Source organism: Octodon degus, unplaced genomic scaffold (assembly GCF_000260255.1).
Source record: "Octodon degus isolate 3935 unplaced genomic scaffold, OctDeg1.0 scaffold00017, whole genome shotgun sequence".
Taxonomy (NCBI): domain Eukaryota; kingdom Metazoa; phylum Chordata; class Mammalia; order Rodentia; family Octodontidae; genus Octodon; species Octodon degus.
The window spans coordinates 18,074,284-18,097,835 of record NW_004524593.1 but is presented as its reverse complement, the minus strand read 5'-3'; the positions used below and the strand labels follow the sequence as shown (position 1 = coordinate 18,097,835).

Sequence of the window (23,552 nt, the reverse complement as noted above, 5' to 3'; positions counted from 1 at the left end):
GAATAATTTGCACAAATTTGCAAGGAAATCATTTCCTTTTATGTCTTGTTCTGAAGTTTCTAATATCATACGGATGGGCATGCTTTGATATGCGTCAAAATGACAGTAATCACACATAGGAACCTAGCAAAGCTAGTGTGCGTGGACCGATTCCTTCAGTTGCACTATCCAAAGTGATCCCTATTCTGTGGAAGGGCTGGTGGCAGGGCTGAATCTTGGCACGGTTGCTTTCATGAACTGTGGGGCGGCTGGTCATTCTTGGAATTTCACATATACGCTTCCTTAGCAGAAAAATATTTCTTATTTAGGATCCTTGAAAGAAGCACTTGACCCTTGGGTATCTCCATGGAAGATTTCATTTAGAATACAGATCTTGGCCCCGTGGGGTCAGAATGCAAATCTCCGCTCTGGAGTAGACTGGGCGGTGTTGCTTTGTCTTTCCTCACAGAACAGTATTCTTATCAAAGTTCCGTTACTTGCACGTGTTTTCTGAGGCTTAGAAGGAACTTCAGATGCACATGTGTGTATGTAACCAGCCAGATAAAGAGGAGTGTACAGGGGCTCAGGAGGTACCTCGGTGATCTGAGCACCTGCCTGGAAAGCACAAGGTCCTGAGTTCGATCCTTGGTACCACCACCACAACAAAAAAGAGTGTAAAGCACGATAAAACACTCAATAAGCGTTATACACTAGTGTGTAAGTGGAGGCTTGACTGCCCACTGCAGATATTAGTGTCTAAGTTAACAGACCTGCGGGGGTGACCTGCTGGGGTGAACTAGCTGGCATTGAGATGCTCGCTTCAGGATCTCTTCATGTTTGGTCCACTCTACCCACTTATTTTTATATTTAACATTTTGGCTAAGTTGAACCTCACTAGCACAAATAAATTGTGGCTTTCCTGTTTGATGAGGAGACCAGCTTCCTGAGTACTCAGATGTTCTTTGAACCAGTAATGATTATTTCATTTATTTATTTCTTTATTTGCAGTACCTGGGATTGAACTGAGGAGTAATAATTACTTTAAAAAGAAATTCCTAGCAAGTATTAGTGAGAAGAAATAATCAGCCATCTCGCCTGGTTGCCCGATCCGCTCCCTTAAGATGATTGCGGAGAGGGATCCCCCCAGACATACTGAGGGGCCGGAGCTGCTCATTTTCCCCTGTGGGTTGTGTTTGGCTTTGTTTTGTTTTACTTTTATTGTGTTCACTGATGCTAGTTTTTCAAAATCAGGTAGTTGAAAATCTGGCTTCATGTAACACATTTGTAAAACGTCAGGCAGACAGCCAATATTGAGGTTATGTGGTATTTTGCTTTGCGAGCAAAAGAAAGAGCACTACGCCTGTAGTACAGTCCCCTCAGCCGTGGCTATAAAACCTATAAGAGTACCAAAGTAGCTGTCTTCCTTTGCTGTCCACGGTGTGATGGGAAGCCGGAGGTGAGGGTTGACGTGGGAAGGGCTTCTAGGCAGAGCGGAGCGTCCTTCTGAGCTGAGGTGCAGAAGCTGAGTGCACAGGAAGCTAACATTGCATTATGAAATGATGCTGGACTGTAACCTGCTCTGCCCATCTCCCCGTGCAGGCTTCTCCACGCTGTCCCTGGCCGACCAGATGAGCCTCCTGCAAAGTGCTTGGATGGAAATTTTGATCCTCGGGGTCGTATACCGATCGCTTTCGTTTGAGGATGAACTTGTCTATGCAGACGATTATATAATGGACGAAGACCAGTCCAAACTGGCAGGGCTTCTTGACCTCAATAACGCTATCCTGCAGCTGGTAAAGAAATACAAGAGCATGAAGCTGGAGAAGGAAGAATTTGTCACCCTCAAAGCGATAGCTCTCGCTAATTCAGGTTGGCATATGCGCGTGGTGCTGGTTGCATTTTTTAATGTCTGTCTTACCCTTTCTCTTAACTTCAGGAATTTGCCAGACCTAGTTTGCAGATTCTATGTGAGTCAGCAAAACTACTCTCAGTAAGCTTTCTAGTGAAAAGTTAGAAAGGAGAAAGATACTCTTAAAGAAAAGTGATTTCATTTTACTAGCTTATAGAAAGAAAGCTGTAAAACTTTTCCTCCCTATTGTGTTTACTGATCTGGGCTGTCACAAACCAGAAGCTCCTGTGGGCATGGTGCCCTGCACAGCCTTGGGACAGAATTTACCACATTGTTTTCTAGACACAAGTCCATGTCAGTGAGACATGGATTTGCCCAAACGGCTTTCTTCTCAATAATACAAATTTTACAGTGGGGAAGATTCATGTACTGTTACTTTTCTTTTGCCTATCAAAGCATTCTCCATCTTTTCCATTCTGGACCTGCAGGCTCCACCTACACAGCAAGGGTTAAGAATAATGGATAAATGGTCTTTGCCTTTGAACTGGAGTGTGTGAAAATAGAGAGCAACCTCTGATAAGTAAAAATCGTTGTTGCTTTGTTGTTGTCCCCTTTGTGCCCCTCGGAATGCTTTATGGTGATCCAAAGTCTCACTCATCATTTGCATAAGTTCAGGATAGATCCCTCCTTAATGGCGTGCCGATCATTAGATACCTGTGTGTCAATAACAGGCTGTGATGCTGGTGCCACTGACAATCACACCGTGCCCCTCCGTCTGCTTTTGTTTTGACCCTATCTTTGAACTTTATCTTGGTTGCTGGCCAGTAGTTTTCCCTTTAATTACAAGAAGGAAACTGTCAATAAAATCTGTTAAATGGGATGCAATGAGTGGCTTGAATGGGCAGGCGGCTATTTGTTCAAATTCTGCAGCATTCAAGGTATTGACAGTTTGTTTTCTGGGGCCATATGTGACGATCAATCTCAGGCTGGGCTCAGCCGCGCTGAAAAATGAAAAACCAGATTGCTTTTGCTTACTTGTGGATGACGACTTTGCGATTTGGCGCGGTCCTAGTGAGACGAGACCTTCTGCCCAAATTGCCCCCGAGAGAGCAAGGGCTGCGTGACTGTTTTTAGAAATAATTTTTAATTGATTTTGTAATTAACAGTTCATCTACAATACTGAGGCATGAACCTTTGGACTGATAGGAGGGAAATTGTTTTCAACAATGAAGCTGTACGTTCCTATTTGTCTTCATAATGGAGTTTAGCATCTCGCAGCTTTAATTGTGGGTAGCACCCCTTTCCTTACCATCCCCTCAACCCTTGTCTTTCACTCCCTGTGAGGCCGTAACATATGATTCTTTATGACAAATGGCATTGTTGTTATAAAGCCCTCAAGAAGCCCTAGCCTTGCTCAGTGGAAGATCAAAGTGAGAGAAGCAATAGAAATTTTCTGAGGATTTATGATTCTATGTGGCCTTTATGTTAGGGCATCATTCACAATTACATGGAAGACTTTACAAGAAGGGTTTGGGGAAGGGTTCTTATTTGGTAATCATCAAACCATTCTAAACCTTTCTGTGGCTAATTGGCAAGTAAGCACATTTTATAGTTGTGTGTTTCAATTTCCTTTTAAAATTCTTAGCTACTTGCGCATACGGAGCAAGGTCATCACTTTAGCATTAAGATTGCTGAAAGTTGATAATTTCAATGTTAGATACATATTGAATGGTTACATGTTATAGTTTGGAGAACCTCAAAGTATAGCAATAGTCCTGTTTCTGTTGCTTAGACGTGTAAACGTTAATAGTGTTGATGGGTAAATGCTCTAATGCCACACATTTTGTTTTTGAGAAAGTGGCCTATTTTATGATAGCTATTGGTGACTAGATAGTATTTATCTAAAGGACTTATTAGTTTAATTTTCTTGGGTTAAGCCAGAAATAGTTAAGAACCTCCGCTTTTCCTCCTATTCTAGTAGTTAAGCAGCTCTGCTTCTCACAGCCCCAATTTTTCGAATAGATGATTGAAACATCATTTAGGCTCTTCATGCCAAGAATTAGCTGAATTGGACTCTATGCAATGAAAAAGCTGTGAAGACCAGTTTAGTCTCTAGACTGTACCTCTGTTCCAGTGTCGCAGACTTTTTCTCCTCTGCCCAACCCACGAGTCTCCATGTTTTAGCTTGGGTGAGGCATTCCAAGAGCTGTTTTCTTTCATGCAGTTGACATAAGGCTACTTTATTCCATTTTGATCACTGCTAAAAGGACAGCCATCAAATTAACAAATCACGTGTGCTGAAACCCAATGTGAGCTTTTTAAAACTGCTCTTGAACTTCAGTGTGAAAGTTTTTTACTACTCTACTTAGACATCATCGAAAACTCTTAGGAATTTCCGATTAACCAAAATGGCTTTTTTAGGTCCCCAAAATTGGCTTTTTATGTTAGCCATGTTGCTATCTCAGCTTTCTCTGTATGGCTGTAGGTGCTTTAACAACCAAATGTCTTGTTTATCTAAATTCCATTCTATTTTAAGCATCTGTGTTTATTAAAAAATTCTAAGTGTTCTGTTTACATATGGGAAAAAGGCCCTTTGGCTGTCTTTTTTTCCCCCTTGTATTTTAGGGAAGGGTCCCCAGGGTGTTCAGTGTGTCACTACTAGATCAGACTCCTAGTGATCCACCTGTTTACAGCCTCCCAAGAGCTGGGATTACAGACGCGTGCCACCACGCCCAGTCTCAATTGCCATTTCAGTGTGCCCTGGGGGCGGGGCTGGCATGGCAGGCCCAGGGATTGAACCTCCGGCTCTTGTGCCTGTTTGCAGGTGCTTTAATCCTCTGAGTTATTTGGCCAGCCCTGGCTGTCATATTTCTGTGCCCGTGTCACACGAGAACTCAGGAACACTTTGAACACCAAACCATCATGGAGCTCGCCTTCCTGTCTTCAGGGGTCTGGCCCAAACTACAATAGGTCATAAACTAATATTGGAGTTCTCACCTTCTAATATTTGAAAACCCTAAGGAATAGTTCCAGTGACCTTTTCAGCCTCGCTTAAACTATGTGTTCTCTTATTGCTGAGCAATTGTGACACAGCTCTGTGAGATCATTCTCAAAAAGAAACTAGGTCACAATTTGTGATTTCCCATGCATACACCAAGAGGCTAGAATGATGTCTAGAGTTCTTTGCATTTGGGAATGCTACGATTAACTAGACTCCCGTATTAGGAAATACAGTGGACGCCTCCTGCATTTTGGGGGAGGTTATGCAATGAGAGTCTAGTCGCTTCACTGGTTCTGTCGGGCCTTAAGAATTTGCTGAAGCTGCCATCGCTGGCCTCAAGGCAGCATGCTCACTGCTACCTGCTGGGAGACGAGAAACGGTAAGATTCCAGTCACCTCAGATCTGATCATTCCCTTTTGCCCATGTCACAAGACCTTCAGGTTCCACAGCTACCACTTGCATCCCAACTGTCGTCACCCCGGTGCCTCCTTCACCGGAAGCCACCAAGCCCCTCCTTCCGTTCCAGAATAAGTATATCTGAGATCAAGTTTTCCCTTACTTCTGCACAGGATTTGCAGAATCGTAACACCTACTGCTAGAACACTGCAGGTCCTCCCGTGGCCATCAGCTGACACCTGCGCACGGTCACTGTTAGAGGAGAATGGCATGCGTGCAGAACTGCGGGACTTCAGGTCTCCTGTGGCCCTTGCTGTGCCCCACTTAGCTGAGGTCCTATTTAATGAGGATGCTTGGATCCTCATTTAAGACTGGTCTAGGCTTTCTTGGTCTTTTTTCACTATGGCTCCTTTAAGGTAAACTTCTTTCTTTGTTTTTTGCCTTTTAGAGGTAAGTTCTTGCTATGTAGCCCAGGCTGGCCTCCAACTCATGCTGATTTTCCTGCCTCAGCCTCCCAAGTGCTGGGATTATAGATGGGCACTACCATGCCTGATTATGGGAGACTTTTTAGAAAAAAAATTATTTCCTAAGTACCCCACCATGAAGTAATAATGCCACAAATCTACTACATATGTTTCTATAGTATATATTTACGTATCTTAACCTGAAACACATTTTTCTACCACCCAACTCCAAATCTCATCTCATTTGAGAATACATGATAGACCCATATAAGTGTTTTGTTATCTGCAAAGTTAGGCAGAGAAATTAAATCATGTCTAACTCTCTCTCAATGGCCTAAAATGTTTCAGTTAGTTATTTTTAAGTAAAAGTATTGAGTTTGGTTATCTCTGTACCTACTGAGAGACAAAGAAATTGTAATGTAGAAATATTAACATTTTCATGGGTCTAAATAAAAGTGAATAAAAGAAAACTTCATTTGATAGTATCTACTACGTTCTCATCCAGTTTTACTAAATTTTAACTAAATTTTCCTTGATATCCTGGAAGTAGTTTCAGCTGCTGCCCTAAAAGATGATCTCTTTTTGGAATCTTTTTTAGTAGAAATGTTTCTTAGGCTTCTGCTGGGGAATCTCATCTTACTTCCCCAGCATGCCCATGCGGTAGACACATCCAGTACCATTTTATAGATCTCAGAAGTGGCTCATAAAGCTATAGTCACCGGAAGCCAGAGGCTTGGACCCTCCATCACGCCTATCGACGAGCTACTTCTGGTGCATGGGCACATAGGTACTGTGTCATTAAAAGCCATCGCAATTTCACATCCACAAGCCTCAGTGACTATTTTGCGTTGAGTAGTTTAGAATGCTGTGTCTTCTCCACTTTCCTGTCTTCCTGTAGTTAATGGGCAGTTGCCTCTGAGGAACTGTTCCAGGGCCCACTCACCTACCCATGGACAAGAAAATCTGTGTAGCCCCACGTTGCCCGTATAAAAAGATAGGGCATTAGCAGCCCCACCCCAAGTCCCTGGGTACTCTTGCAGGTTCTTAGGCTGTTCATTCTGCGTAAGGCAACTTAGAGTCTAGGGAACTCCTTGTCCCATTGTACTGCGTAGGCACGGGCCAAGCAGCATCAGTACAGGACATCAGATTGGTTGCTTTTCAAGTATTTTCTATCAGAGGTTAGTTAACTCTCTGGCCCCTTGGACAGGTAGGGTGACTACTGCAAAACCACCTAGGAAAGCAACAAACAGAGCTGCAGCACTGTGTGTGAGTTGTGTATGTATACATGTGTATATGTGTGTGTGTGTGTGTGTTGTAGAGTTACCCAGACCAAACAGTAAATAATCTTAGCAGAAAAATAAAAAGATGTCACCATTGTGATTTCTAACATTAGTTTACTTTCCTTTGTTTTTTTGTTAATGAAGTCTACAACCATTTCTCAGATGATTTGAATTTTACTTCAGCTACTATGTTTGGGAAGTAAATTTGTGTTATTTAATGCAACCCTTAAATTTCATATAGATGTAAAATTTAAATGTTGCATTATATATATTTATATCGCAAATTTTTAGGCTAAAAACACACTGCTTCTGTTATTATGTGCACAGATTGTCACGCCTTGGTGGTGGAGGGAAAAATCTGGGCTGCAGGTTTCTCTGCACTCCCGCCCACCCCGGGGTAATGAGCGCATAAAGGACGCCCAGGTGCTCTCCCTCCAGGGCGTGATCTCTCCTATGAGCAGGTCTTAGGGTATGGCATAGCCACCTGTCCCCAAAGGTCATCAGCAGGTGCAGATTGTCGACCGTGTGGTGGAAAGTCACAGTCTTCACCTTTAAAGAGGGGAACAAGCTTCGCTTAGCCTCCTTCATGATCTCTACCACTTTTAGTAAACGGAATGAGGAAACTTCTGGAAGAGCATAAGATATAGAGGGAGAAAGCGGGCCCTGAGCAACCATAGGGAAATAGAAGAGCTCTAGCAGAGAACTTGCATTCTGCAAGGCAAGGCTGAAGAGGACAGGGGCCCCGGGCTGGGGGAGGCAGCTGGAGGAGATTCCATGTGGCTCACAGTTCAGGGAAAGACAGTGAGGGCAATTTGTGTGGTTGGTACCAAGGTGGGGGACACCTGGCTCTATCACCAGAGCAAGAAATGAGGCAGTAGACCTTGGGGATGGGGAAATCTTAAAAGACTCTTATAAAACTAGGGGTTCTGATCTCTCACCATAGTTGAGCACAAAAGCACAAAGTTGGGTTTATTAGTATTGTCTTCTTTTCTTTTTCTTTCTTTCTTTCTTTTTTTTTTTTTTTTTTTTGTATCAGGGATTGCATTCAGGACCCTGCATTTGCCAAGCAAGCGCTTATTCTACTGAGCTATCTCCCCGGCCCCAGACCTATTAGTATTGTTTCCAATGTTATTATTATACTTTCTCTGAGTTAAGAAAAACCCAAAAGGTTGACTTTTCTTCCAACTCCCCATTTGGCATGTGGATACTCTCTTTGTCATTTCTGCAGTATCTCTGCTTTCTGAGTCCCCGTCGTGTATACTTTCTCCCTCACCTTGTTAATATGTCCCTGATGTAGACTAGGTAAATTCATCTATGGAGAACTGGTGCATAGACGGCACAGCTGATCCTTCTACTCTTTCTCCTCTCCCTCCCATATGCCTGCTGCTGCTTCTTTGTTTATCATTCACCTTTTATTTTGCTCCTTCCTTATACTTAGAGACTTTCATAGAGGAGAAACTGTGCAATATTTAACCTCCTCCATTGGAGTTATTTCTGCTGCCCCCAGTCTTGAAGAGATCCTGCTGCCAGAAACATCACTCTCCTATCTCTCCATCCCCCTCCTGTCTCTCCATCCCCCTCCTATCTCTCCATCCCCCTTACCTTTGTAATGTGAAAGGAAACACAAGAATGGGTGGCTTCCTATGTTTATTAGTTTCTTATGCTATTCTTTCGAGATAGCCTTAAACCACAGCAGCACACTGCTGGAGGTCAGGCGCTCACAGCTAGTTTCCCTGGGCCTGAGGCAGGGGTGGGTGTGCAGGACTCCTCTTTTTCTGCCGTCTGTGCTTCTAGGGTCACATTCTTTGCACCCCTTGACTCATGCGCCTTCTGCCATCTTTAAAGCCCATGGTGGAGCACTTCGTCTTAGTGGAGACATCCCTTCCTTCTTCTCTCTTCTGCTTTCATTGAGTGTCCATGGGGAGGATAATCCACCTCCACCTCCTACAGCAAGGTCCAGGCCTCTGTAGAGGTCATCCGGCTGTATAAGCTACGGTGTGCAATTTCTAGAGATTAAGACCTGGATATCTTTGCGACCAATTTACAGCCTACCACAGAGTATATGTAAGGAAGACCAGTCAGTAATACTTTTTTATGTACCTCAGAAATCCCCTTTGATGATTGCAGTCCTCACAGTGAGCCCATTTCCATTTGAACAAACTGGTGCTTAGATCTGAAGTTGAGGCCCAGGGCCTCTCCACAGGACCTGTAGGGAGCGTGCTAGTCCTCGGGGATGCATCCTCCATGGCTGTGTCTCCCTTGGACATGTTGGCAGCGGGGGACAGTCACTCCCTGAATTCACCACTCACTGAGTTGAAAAATGGTGATTTGTAATTTCCTCTCTCTCTCTCTCTCTCTCTCTCTCTCTCTCTCTCTCTCTCTCTCTCTCTCTTTTAAAGCAGTATGTGAGGTATTTATACAATAGTATTTTCTCTACTTGGTTACCATGATATAGTATGCCTAAGGAAAGTAGTACAAATGTTTGATTTCCTCTCCTCCACTTTTCAGAATAAAATAATTAGTGCCCTGTCTTTCCAATGTCATTATGAAAACACACACTCAAATATATTTAATGGACTTCAATCCCCTGCAATTATAATCCTTTTCGAAGCTGAAAGTGTTTCCTAAGTTTTTAGGGCTGCCGTCTAGTTTCTCTGTCATTTCTCTGTAGTGTGCAGGTGTGGTCATTCTTTTCTTTTAGGAAGGATGCCTTTGCTCCCTTACCTGTCCCTTCTACCTGTCCTGCTGCCTTCCTGCACTAAGTGGTGGTAGTCACAGTGAGTGCCCCCCACTCCTCTTCTTCCTGGCCGGCACCTGCGCCACGCACAGGTAGCTCTGAATGTTAGTGTCTGGTTCACACCACCCATGGCCCTGAAGGCACTCTGCAGATTCAAACACTCAATTCCATCCTAAAAGATTGACCACCATCAAGAAAGTATTGTCAAGAAGACAATTTCCTAATAGGACTTAGACATTCTGAAGTTGCTGCACCTGTGCCCGTAATAATTAATGTTCTCATCGTGGAGAAAGGCAGTGTCTTCCTCCAGGTATAAAAGGTGTAACAATATGTTCTTTTTGCTGGCTCTAAGACCCATTGAATTTTGTACCTATAAGCAGAAAGGACGTTAGCTTTCTTCCCAGGGTAAACACATTCGTAGCCATGACCCAAAGCATGATTCTCTTCACCCAGTTAAAACATCGCAAGGGCTCTATTTTTGTATTAGATGTTGAAGAGCAATATGTGGATGCAGTATATCTAAAATTTACATTCCACTTATCTTTTGAAATCTTTCGTCTTTTTTAATAGCATTCATTTATTTTATTGTCTAGTTTAGTAGCTCTCAACTTTAGTTTGGCAGAATTGCCTTGAGAGTTTAAAACTACTCATATCCTGGACCCAGCCCCAGTATTTTGATTTAATAGGTCTGGGTGTGGGCCCATGCCTCCAGATTCTTCAGCAACCTTGCCAGGGTCTTTAATCTGCAGCTGAACCTTGTCTGGCTAGCTCATAAACTGATGATCTCCACTATGAAGCTGAGCTGGTTTCTATTAGCACAAATATTACTAGTTTCCTTTGAAGCGTAGTTGAAGAGAAATCAACACTAGCAAACAAAGCTAAATAATTGCATAAATTAATGCCAGTTTTGTTGAAGCTGGCATCAGCATATAAATTTAGCCCACAGAACAAAGTGAATCGAAGCCGTTGAGCCCAAACTTGAACTGGGATCCCTAATGGAGATTAATATTTTCTTCATCCGTCTGCCAGCTGAATCATGGTCTAATTAAATAGTTCAGATTTAGTGAGTTTGCATTTAAAGTATTAGCAGATCCAAGAATGGGTAAAGCTAAAATGAGTTAGAATCTTTTCTGTAAATGGGAAGTTAAATTATCATAGTAATTTGATTAAATCATTTTTAAATCTCTCAAGCTAAATCACAGCCTTTAAAGAATAGTTTGAAGTCTTAATTGCTGTTTGTGAGCATATCTCTCTGCTATTTGTTCTCGCCTCATTTCCTGTGACATCCTCTAATATATCTCCTGCCGGGCAGGAGTGGTGGGAAAGAGCGGCTGAGGGCCAGGGCTGCCGCGCCTGGAGCTGGCGTCCAAGTGTGGGAAGGTGCGCCATATGGAGAGAGGCGGTGGATCAGGGCTGTTCCCAATCAGGACCCAGGGAAGGAATTTGGAGGTAGATAAGGGAAACATAAAGAAGGCGCCTCTAACAATTAGTGCTGCCTCTTCCAAGGGAGAACTCTATACACACCCAGAAATGTCTTCATCAGGAGCGTTGTGGAGAGCGCTGTGATAGAGATGGAAATTTCAAGTGTGCACAAGGGTCAACTTCATGTTCTTTTGTACAAAAAGGAAGTGCTGTGTTCCCTGTTGCATAGTCCCAGTTTTGCTCATGAAAAGCAAGTGTGCATCTGACTACTGCGCTGAACCGCAGCACCACCTGGCCTGTGGGGCCATTTGGAGATGGAAGGGAGCTTGCTTTTGCCCAAGTGCATGCTCAGCGCAGGAGACATTTGTCATTTTCACTTTCTCTGGGTTTAGCTGGAAAATGGTTATCTTGTTTTACTCTGTTTTGTCTTTAGGGAAGTGAATAACCTTAGTCCCAAGATAAATTGGATGAGTCTACTGAAGTTCTACTCCCTTCCAAGGCCTGGGGACAGTTGTCCCCTAGAGACTCCTGTGGGGGCTGCCCCTGTCCCAGCTCCATTTCTCCAAGGAAAGGAAAGCATGTCAGGGCATGTGGCCGTCATGTCCATGGCTGTTTCCATGACCAACTTTGCCAACGCTGGGGAGCCTCTGAGAACACAGGCACCTGTTTCTAAGACAAGACCTTGGAGGAGGTGGGGAAGGAACCAGACAGGACAGGGCCTTGCCAGAGCCGCAGAAGGTCCAAGAGTGGCCAGTGCTATCTCAAGACCTGCTCAGTCACCAGCTCCCTTGGAGGAGTTCCAGGTTTACTGAGCAGGAGTTGAATTTTAAGCAGTAAAGACTTGTAAGCCTTGTATTACAGCTGACTTGAAATTGTTGGAAAGAAATGTATCAAAAGAAAAAAAAACAATAAACAAAATACACATATGTTGAAAAGCATGATAGTGGTTATATACAGCTATCTTTAAATCTCTTTGCCCGTTTCTTCTCTGCATATTTAGCCACTTAATTTTCAACTACTTTTCCTCGTTTTGTTCATGAAATTTGCATTTGAGTTATAGGGAAAGTGGGGCTGACTCCATATATTTCAGAGCTTCAGCGATGTCAGAGAACTAGGATTATTAAACATGAAGAATCCCCCAAAGACTCCATTATGTGTAATTAACAGATAAACTGTCATCAGAATCAATAAAATGTGCTAAATGATTCAAACTTGTATATAATTAAGTGTCTGTTTCAGCGCTAGAGCTGTGACTTTTATTTTTTGCCCCTGCATCTCACCTATCTCACAAGACTAATTGTGGCAACCTCGTTAACCCTTCCCTAGTTCATTCGAATTCCATTTTCAGATTAGTATTTTTAGGGGCAAAGTTTGCTGTGTGTAGAAGCGGGGAGAAACAGGTTATATAAGGAGGCCTCCTTTGACAGATGGTTACTGATACCTTAAAATTCTAAAAGGATAAAGAGTTTATTGTGTTTCAAAATAGTGCTAAATTTAGTGTAGTCACATGGAGTTGTTAATGAAGATCTCAATCTTTCACTTTTTTCCCCTTTGGAACAGGGGGGCATTTTGCAGGCAAGGTCAGGATCTTAACGCTAGAATAATGCTTCTACTGCTAGAATAATATTTTCAGTAGATGGCTTCGGGAAGGTTCGTTGGATGAGTGAATACAAGAAGAAAAGCAACAAGTAAGGCAGCCACGACTGTAGCCTGCTAACCGCAATGGTTCCCATCCTCCATCTGAGGAGGGTGGCCTGGAAGGTTTGCTGCTGTTTGGGGTGGGAGCGGAGTCGATCTGCAGATTCTCTTGGTATTGGGCTCTTGGCTGGCTGTGCTGTCTTCACAGCATGTGTGACTCGGGGTCCTCGGGGCGTGCTCTTCCTAAGGTGACGGCGTGTGTGTTTTGCTCTGTCCTGCAGACTCCATGCACATAGAGGACGTGGAAGCTGTGCAGAAGCTGCAGGACGTGCTGCACGAAGCCCTTCAGGATTACGAGGCGGGCCAGCACATGGAAGACCCGCGCCGGGCCGGCAAGCTGCTCATGACGCTGCCGCTGCTCAGGCAGACCTCCACCAAGGCCGTGCAGCACTTCTACAACGTCAAGCTCGAAGGCAAAGTCCCCATGCACAAACTGTTTTTGGAAATGCTGGAGGCCAAGGTCTGACTAAAAGCTTCCGGGGCCTGCCCCTTGCGCACGCTGCAAAGGGAGAATAAACCCAAAAGTGATGGCGAAGAAATTTAGGATTTAGTTAAGGACTTCAACTATCAACAAAGACTGCACTGATACTTTAGCAGCAAGACTGTGAAGCAGCTTTCGGATTCCTCCACATGTTCCTGCTAAATTGCTGTCCCCGTTAGCTCTCCTCCTTTCTCCTTTCTCTCCTGATTCCCTTCCTTTTAGTTCATTTTTATTTTCTTTCTTCTCCCTTTCTCTCAATGTTTGGCTTCCTTCATTACTGGTTTCTGGTTGTCTCATTTCCTCCCTCCCTTCCTTCCTTCCTTTCTTCGTTCCTTCCCTTCTCTTTCTTCCTCCTTTATCCTAAAATTTAAGTAACCCTAATTATAAGAAAGGATTCCTTCTTTCACCTCTCCGTTTTTCTTTTCTCCTCCATTCCTTTCCTTTTTCTCCATCTCCCTTCCCTTTTTTTCTTCCAATTTCTTTATTTTTTCCTGTCCTTTCCTTTCCCTTTCATCCTTCCTTTTGCTGCGGAACTTTTAAAAGAGGTCTCTAAGTGACACAAGCTAGAAGCCAGCCCTGCCAAAGGATAGAGATCCACAGTATGGATACCAGTGAACTTACTCCGAACCGTACCTAGCGTCCCCAGTGACTAAGGAATCAAAGAGACGAGCGAGAAGCGGCGTACTTGAAAGTGCAGCGCGACAGAAGCAAAATTGACTGAGTGCAGTATTAGATTTCACGGAGCAGCCTCTGATTAGACAACTTAAGCGACGTTGCATCGGCTGCTGCTTATCATTGCTTTTCCATCTAGATCTGTTACAGCCATTTGATTCCTTAATTGTTTTCCAAGTCTTCCAGGTATTTGTTAGTTTAGCTACTATGTAACTTTTTCAGGGAATAGTTTAAGCTTTATTCATTCATGCAATACTAAAGAGAAATAAGAATACTGCAATTTTGTGCTGGCTTTGAACAATTATGAACAATAATGAAGGACAATTGAATCCTGAAGGAAGATTTTTAAACAAAATGTTTTGTTTCTTCTTACAAATGGAGATTTTTTTGTACCAGCTTTACCACTTTTCAGCCATTTATTAATATGAGAATTTAACTTACTCAAGCAATAGTTGAAGGGAAGGTGCATATTATAACGGATGCAATTTATGTTGTGTGCCAGTCTGGTCCCAAACATCGATTTCTTAACATGAGCTCCAGTTTACCTACACCACTGACACCAAGGATTAGATTACACCCGCAGTGGCTGGGGGCGGCTGCTGGCGTCTGCCCTGTGGGAGGGGATGCGAAGCCCTAGCATGGTCACGCATACACCTCTGTGCCCGAGGGGTGGGCGCCATATGCCTTCTGGCTGCCCTGGTGGTGAGAAGGAGATGCTGCCCGTCTGCAGAGCTCCGGACCTTGTCTCAGAAGGAGCCGTGTGTGAGCCAGTATTCACCTGAGAGGCAATAAGGCAAATGCCAGAGATCAAAAATAAAAATAAAATAAAATCATGAAAGACAGCAGATGCCTGACCAAATTCTAAAACCTGATCCATATGAGTTCATTCATTTAGGAACGTTGGTTTCAATTAATCCGCAGTTTTTACCAAAAGCTATGTGATTGCGAGCCAGTATGGTCACAGCACGAGAGGCAGTCAGGGTCCAGACTGTCACGAGGTGTAATCTAATGAGGAAATCAGTTAGCTCCCCCCGAAATCTACAGTCACCAAATATCCGATAAACAGTAACCTCCATCCAACGCTATACCAATGGACCAGTGTTAGTAGCTGCTCCCTACCGTGTGAACAGTCCTTACTCTATGTACACAGATGTAATTAAAATTATAATCCTAACAAACAAAAGAAATGTAGTTCAGCTCTTCAATGTTTCATGTTTGCTGTGCTTCTCTGAAGTTTATGTTGCATTCAAAGACTGTTGTCTTGTTCTCGTGGTGTTTGGATTCTTGTGGTGTGTGCTTTTAGACACAGGGTAGAATTAGAGACAATATTGGATGTACAATTCCTCAGGAGACTACAGTAGTATATGCTATTCCTTACTGGTAATAAGGTTCTTCCTAATAATAATTAAGATACTGAGACTCCAAACAAGTATTCATTACGAACAGATACACATCAAAGTCATAATAATATTTTCAAAACAAGGAATAATTTCTCTAATGGTTTATTATAGAATACCAATGTATAGCTTAGAAATAAAATTTTGAATATTTCAAGAATATAGATAAGTCTAATTTTTAAATGCTGTACATACGGCTTTCACTCAGTCATCTCTCAGATGTCGTTATTAACTCGCTTTGTGTTGTTGCAAACCTTTTTGGTGCGGACTCTGTTTCCAAAACTATTGCTACTTTGTGTGCTTTAAACAGAATACCTTGGGTTGGAGTTCCAACCCAGTGCTAGGAATACTGTGTATCTATCATTAGCTATATGGGACTATATTGTAGATTGTGGTTTCTCAGTAGAGAAGTGACTGTAGTGTGATTCTAGATAAATCATCATTAGCAATCCATTCAGATGGTCAATAACTTGAAATTTATAGCTGTGATAGGAGTTCAGAAATTGGCACATCCCTTTAAAATTAACCGCAGAAAATACAACTCCTGGGACAAAAAATAAATAAAAGGTGCTGATTCTATAAGATTATTTATATATGTAAGTGTTTAAAAAAGGTTATTTTCCAGAAAGTTTGTGCAGGGTTTAAGTTGCTACTATTTAATTACAATCTGTATATGTAAGACAGCTAGGTGTCTACACCATCCTCACTGTATCACGTTGACGTACATGGTACTGTAAGAAATGTGGAACAACTAGAGGCATGAGATGGAGACCTGTTCAGAGAACGAGATGCAATTTCTAGTTTTCAGTTGAAGTGACATGGACCTTGCAAAAGAACAAATATCTCACAGATAGGAAAAAAGAAAACAAGCAAAATGTGGGTCTAACAGAACTGTACAGGCTTGAGGGTAAATGCCCGTCTTAAACCTCACCCGAGGGAAGTTTTTTCAGGTTTCGTGCAAGACCATTTACTTAATGTGAAGTTGTGGAGAGTGATGAAGATGTATGTTTCAGCCGTCTGATTTCTTTTTATTGTGCTTCTTTTAGGTTGGTTCTTATTTAAAGCAATATGATTGTGTGACCCTCGTAGTTACACTCGTGTTTCAATCAGATCAGACTGTTGTATTTATTCCACTATTTTGCATTTAAATGATAACATAAAAGATATAAAAAATTTAAAACTGCTATTTTTCTTATAGAAGAGGAAATGGGTGTTGGTGATTGTATTTTAATTATTTAAGCATCTCTGTTTACCTGCCTAGGAAAACATTTTATGGCAGTCTTATGTGCAAAGATCGTAAAAGGACAAAAAAATTTAAACTGCTTATAATAATCCAGGAGTTGCATTATAGCCAGTAGTAAAAATAATAACAATAATATTAATCATAATAATAATAATGATAAAACCATGTCTATAGCTGTAGATGGCTTCACATCTGGAAAGCAATCAATTGTATATTTTTGTGATGTGTACCATACTGTGTGTTCCAGCAGACGTCTGTTTGTGTAAATGTATTTATTTTATATTGTATATATTGTTCAATGCAAAAGGAGATATGATTCTGTAACTCCCACCAGTTCAGATGTGTAACTCAAATTATTATGCCTTTCAGGGTGATGGTAGAGCAATATTAAACAAGCTTCCACTTTTGACTGCTCTTTTGTACTGTGTTGCTTCTCCCCCCTACGAGAGCATCTGACCCACAAGGGCTGCCCTTTGTTGCTCCCTTCAAAGAGTAGCCCCCGGTACCTGCGCCCTAAAAATAAGGCAGGAGTTTAAATAAAAGCTATATAAAGGCTTGTCAGAATGAATTCTAGGGTGCCAGAAGACATTTTGCATATTTAAGAGTATGCAAAGTGTTTTGCGGCACATTAGAATTCATTCTGACAAGCCTTTATATAGCTCTTATTTAATCTTAAAACATCTCCGCATCATCCTGCATTACTCGAAATCATCGCCTCTGTCAATGTCATAACAGAAAACTTTCCCCCTATTTTAAGATCATATTAAAACCTGCTAGAGATACCCATTATTTCCCTCTATCAACAATTAAATCCGGCGTGGGGCGGCTGTCCGCGGCTGCCGGCCTGGTTGCTGAGCGAGGCAGCGCGCTCTGGGCGGCCAGGAGGAGGGCAGCTGTCTCCGGGGTCCGGGGGTCCAGCAGGGCTGCTGACAGCCAACGGCTTCTGTGTGCCTGCGACACCCTGTGAGGTCGCAGCCCTGGCTGCTGGGGTCAACCCGCAGCCCCCGGGCCTGCGGAGCCATCACTGAAGAGCTAATCTGGGCTTTGCCGGCTCTTCTGCCAGTTCGGACAGCCAGCGCTTGTCATTGTGTTCGCCCCCTTTCTCACCTTTCAGCGGGCCGCTGCTCCAGGGAGGAAGCAGGGGCACAAAGGGCTCCGCAGCGCCGGGTCCCAGGCTCGTGCGTGCGGGTGCCCGTGCACCGCGGAGCTCGGCAGAACTTTCCTGTGGTAATGTCCTTCCAGGGGACAGTTCAGCAGACCCCGGCCTGCTTTAATTCGGATACTTTCAAACTATTTGGGTGGAGTTGAAGCGATGCAAGACACAAAAGCCTAGGAAGAAAAAGCATACCCAATTCTTCAGTGAGGTCCTCGAATTCAACTCTTTTAAATATAAGACAGACAGTCCCATTGCTATTTTAAAATTTTTGGTTTTTTAAGGACCTAACTGGCCTTCATTAGCAATTCATGATGAGGTAGCTTACCATCTAGGCCTCAGTTAAGTGTGCCCCTGGCCTGGCAGAACAGTTCCTTGCTTGTTTTCTTAAAACTTTTTTTTATTAGTACCTGTTTGCCATATACAATGATGGCCTTCAGATGGAAAACTGATACACATAAAGCTCCCTTCTGCTCCCTCCTGGCTTCTGTGGAGAGGACACAGGCCTGGGGACAGGGACAGCACATGTTTTAAGGAGCACAGGCATCAAAACCCTGCCACCTTTTTAAAATTTAGAATCATTCCAGGAGAAACTTTCCGGTACTGTCATTTTTCAGATGTGTCAGATAGAGAAAGAAATAGATTGAGGTAAAGATCACCTATTCTAGTTTTCGGTAGGGTTTTTGTCATGAATTAGTGTTGGACTTTATCGAAAGCTTTTTCTTCATCTCTTGAGATAAGGGAAAGGAGAAAAAGAAGAGGAAAAAATATATATACACATACACATACACACATAAGATAGCTAATTGTACTACTAATTTCTGTGTATTGAAAGGAACGGTGAATGTGTAATTTTTGACCAATTTTACATGCTTGTATCTGGTTATCTGAACAGCTACTTTGAAGACAACATTATGTAACACAACAACACTTGTTCAATTCCATTATCTTGTTTTTTGAACTTCTGTATTGTTTCTAATGATATTTTATTAATATATGAAAGAAAATTAAGCAGGAGGCGTTCAGTGGTTTGGCATGCTATATTTTTAAATGTAGAAACAAGTCACTGAAGGGTCATATATTGATTTTAAGGACTCACATTTGTTTTCCCTAGTTGTTTATGAGCAATTTCTTTTTCTTAAAACAGTGGCTCCCAAACTTGTCTACATATTGGAATCATCTGGGGAGTGTCACAGCTCCTGCTGTCCCCACCACGAGGACCGAGATTTCCCTGGTGTGAGGCACGCCTGGCTTTGGAGTTCTTAAGAAAGATCTCTGGGACCCTAACTGAAGGCAAGAAGGACGCTGCTACTCCATAGTTTTGAACTTTTCTCAAGCCACAAATGTCCTTAAAAAGAAAGACTTAAGAAAAAAAGACAAAGAACTTTTTCTCAAAGCTCTCAAAAACTCCAGTGACCTGCATTTTGTGCTCACCTTCCTTCCATTTCCCAAATGCCACCTTGCCCCTTTCCGTCCCCCGACACAGGGAACATGTTTCATTTGATGACTCTCAAGCCCTGTCTTTGATTGTGTATCCACATAATAATGAAAATGTCTGCTCCAAAATATGTGCAGAAAGCCGACACTTTTTTCCCACCTGCACATTTGGCCCTCAGATCAGCTTCAAAATTAACTTCCATGTGGTTCAAAATACCCATTTTTCTCTACTTCAGAACAAAAAGCCAACAAACAAAATTAGAAGTTCCAATTTCTTGGAGCTCTCTCACTTCTATTTGCCCAGATGTTTGTTGGTTAGAGGAGAAATGGAATGACTTCATCGCGGGGCTCTGCGAAAACTTCAGGTACACTTTGGTTATTTCGAAATTTAGCTTTAGAGTAACGTGGGAAAGAAAAGGCCATCAGTGTGATGATGGGATCTTGCGTTTCACCCACAATGGTTCACAGTGTTCCAAGGCACAGTGTTTAAGGTGGCATGTCTGGATCATTCAGGTCGCCAAGTTTAGCTTCTCATGCCCTTTCTAGGGGGAAAAAAAAAACAAAAAAACAAACCAAACCTAAATGAAACAAGTAGCAGTAGATGGATTGTTCACCGCATCTTATTATGAAACAAAATAGAAAAGAACGGAATTTCAAAATATAATCCTCCTTTTCCAGGAATATTTGTCTTGTTCTCCATGAAGTTAAAGGTCTGAAATAATGCGCCCATCAGGGGCTCAATGTAGCATGTCCATGCCAGTTGGTCCAAGGGCTTGTTATGATGGTAATGACCTACTGAAACGCGGGCCTGGATGGCGACCGCGCAATTGCTACCAGCTCACCCGCTGGGAGAAATATTTTATTATTGTCAACTGTCCTCCATAGAGATTTGTTTTGCCTGTTCCTGTTGAAATTAAATTCAAAGTAGAAACTGCATTACTATTTCTCTGGAGTACATTTCAGATAAACAACGAGTCTCAGAATCTAGGATTTCTGGCTAGTGCAAATTTGTTTATTAGCAGAAAAATTACACTAGGTGATACCAAAGCCGCAGGAAGATGATGACCACAGTCAGATGAGAGATTTACATACTGCGCTCGCGGGCGAAAAGCAAGAGCTCCCGTTTTCATTACAGATGCCAGTGGGTTAATTAACTCTGTCATCAACTGTACAACCTTTGAAACAAAGACGTCCCGGTATACCGGTGAATTGCTATAACATGTCGCAAGAACTGCTGGACCACGAGAAACTTTGTTCCAAGTAAGCAGTGTTTTTAAATTTAAGATCCTAAACCAAAGGTGTTTCTATAAATTTGTTTTAACAGCAAACATGGCGACCACAGCCTGAAAAAGTCCAATGCATGAATGAAAATGCATTGAATCTATTCTGTGAATATAAAATACCTTTTCCAACATAATTTTTAAAATGAACTAAGATGAATATCTTGGAAAATATTTGGATTGTTTTGCCACAGGACTGAGAGTGACTAAGAATTTCAAACGGTCAATTCTTTCATCAACACAAAATTTATTGCAGGTAAACTAGCACTAGAGCTTATCTACAAAAAGAAAATGCCTGTTGCCTTTGTAAGGAGAATAACAGCCAACGTGTTTCAGAACAGACCGATGTTCAGCAGAGAAGACTTGGAACCTGGAACCAGGCTGTCGGCAGAGCTCGCGGAAGAGGCCTCTCCCAAGCGCTGCTGCTGAGCTCTGCCTGCACTCCAGTCTTCTGTGCCCTGTAGTTTCACAGTCTTCTTGAGAAGTGAAGAACCGTCTGCTATCAAAGTTTAAGAAAGCACAGAAAGCAAAAGTCAGAAGAGCAGTTTCCACAGTGAGGTCTATAGCTACGTAACGGTTTGTGTTTCCTTTAGAATGCTTGGTTTCACAAATGTGAAAAGTTATCTCGCGGCCACTTTTGGAAAGCCTCCCTCAGATTCTTTCCCTCCGCATGACTTTAATTTCCCTCCATCTTCCTTTTGTGGATGAAATGGGTAGGTCAGTCCTCCTGCCTCAACGTAATTCGTGCTTACAATTCAAAAGAAGACAGATAGCCTATATACAGTTTACGTGTAGGTAAGAGAAACAAAATCTGATCCTCCACGGAAAGAAATATAGAGTTGGCAGTAATTTCTGGGCTGCCTAATAAGTGAGGTGGTATTTAGCCATCAGGATATTTTCGTACATATAAAGTTTATGGCATGTGATTTGCTTTGATTTAACAAGATTTGGGGAGTGCGCCAATAGACGGAGGCTGAAGAGAAAGTACACCGCACTTTTCACATGTAAGCAGTCTGAATCTTTTCTCCATGGATTTAGGCTCCAGTTCTGCCACTGGCCAGCTGTCAACAGACTACTGGTTAAGTCTATTCCACTGAGTGAGCAGTGTGTGTGTGTGTGTGTGTGTGTGTGCACGCACGTGGATGAAATGGGTAGGTCAGTCCTCCTGCACACACACACACACACACACACACACACACACACATATACTGATGAGGCGATCGTTACCAGGACTAAATGAGATTATCTAAGAAACTACCTTGTAGCTAAACTTTCAAAAGTTCAGTAAGTTGGAAATTTAATTTTCTTCTTTTCTTGTATTTCTTTCCCAACAGAGGCTCATAAAGGGTCCAAGCTAATCCACTGGGAACTGGGACAGAAACCATGCGAGCAAGTGGTGGTGCAGGAGCTGGGACCCGGATGGAGGAGTTGTTCGGAAAGCTTTTCATGAGCAGCCAGCACTGAGGTTCTGCAGGGTTGTGCTTCCTGCCTGGGGGAGGGAGTGGGGGTGATGGGGAACCTGGGGTTTGGCCACAAACTAGCCATGGCCCTAACTGGATGCTGGCATTGTGCAAAGTCCCTTGAATCATTATGAAAATTACTTTTCCAACAGCTTGGAGTAAATGTTATTCATATCTCCATTTTACAGAGGAAGGAAAATAGGCTCAGAGAAGGAATCTGACCAAGGAACATGTAGCTAGTGTACAACTCTGCTAAGTATAAATTCAGTTTCTCTAAATCCTGAGCTTGATATTTTAAGCCGCTCATTCTGCATGGAGTGAATTTCCTGAACTTGCATAATAAATGTACATTTTCTCCCCTTACTGTGGATACGCAGCACACTGATTCGATCAAGGAGCACTTCCGTTGCTTGGGCTCCTCTTGTCCCCATCCGTGCTCCACCACACGTTTCTTTGTGAATTCTTAAAACGTATATTTGGTTCACTTATGTGCATAAGGTTGTTTTCATATTCAGTGATGGTGTCGAGCAGTCCCCGTTTCCTCTCCTTCTCTTTCTGATTAAACCCAGCACATTCTGGGCCAAGGCTCTAGCCCTGACTCAGCTGTATCCCAGCCCCTCCATTCTAATTTCTTATCCTACCTTATGTCTTTAGGATGAGCCGAGTCTTAGGAAGAAATCTTCCCCACACCAATCCATCAGGTGCATGTATCACATTTTTACTGTTCCCCTTTTAGTGAGGATTTTCTCATACGGTATTGCTGCGACCCGTCTCTCTGGATGTTTTTCTTTGTGGGCCGAGGTAATGATTTTTTGAAATGCATGTCCAGGAGAGAGGGTGCTGGGTTAATGACCACTTATATGTTTATTTTCACTCCACAAATTATCCTGTACAATTAGATTAGTGTGAACTCCTGTGAGAAATGCATTTGGATTTTAGTTTTGCTAAATAGCGTACAATTTTGTCTTGCTTAAATAGTGTAATATTGTTTTGGTTTATAATTTTCTGATCATCGGGTTTTGGTTCTTGGGTTTGTCCAGGCTGTCCCTTCTGTGAAGTGCTTATTCATAACCATTGTTCTCTTTTCCATTTGGGTTCCTATCATCTCTTGCGCATTTGTGGGAGTTCTCTGTATATTCGAGGTATTGATCCCTGTCAGTTTCAGTTTTTGCAACCGTCTTCCCCTTGTCTGTCATGCATCTAGTAATCTGACCTTTGTCTTTATTGACTGGAAATTATTAACTTTGATAAAATTGAATTAATGAATTTCACCTTACAGTTTCAGAGTTTAAGAACTATTCTTCCTACTTGCTACAATTGTTTGTATAAATTGAATTTCACATCTAGTTTTGAGGACAGCTGGAATATGTTCATGTCCGTAAGACTAGACGCATTTCTCTACCTCTTCATTTTCCATTTATGTTGTAAGTATTTCATCCCAAACTACCACACACAAGAAAGTCTGTTTTGTTCTAGTTTCCCTTCTCTGGACAGCTTATATTTTACTGACATAGTGCATTAATTTACTACTATAGCTTTGCTGCTTATCTGGACAGAATGTGTCCTCTATCTTTGCCAATGTACTTTATTTTTCCACTCTTAG

General features: G+C 42.5%; 1 protein-coding gene across 9 annotated transcripts in view; it reads left to right on the top strand.

Annotated features, from left to right (window-relative positions):
- Esrrg (estrogen related receptor gamma) overlaps positions 1–17,033 on the top strand; it is a 606,512-nt gene extending 589,479 nt beyond the window's left edge. For 8 of the 9 annotated variants that reach the window (XM_023710237.1, XM_023710239.1, XM_023710236.1 and 5 more), the window contains 2 exons: positions 1,579–1,848; positions 13,048–17,033. In XM_023710237.1, the coding sequence (XP_023566005.1) occupies positions 1,579–1,848; positions 13,048–13,292 (515 nt within the window). In that variant the 3' untranslated portion in view covers positions 13,293–17,033. The remainder of the gene's footprint in view (positions 1–1,578; positions 1,849–13,047) is intronic. The other variant, XM_023710243.1, reaches the window with a different exon arrangement.
- Positions 17,034–23,552: the final 6,519 nt, after the last annotated feature.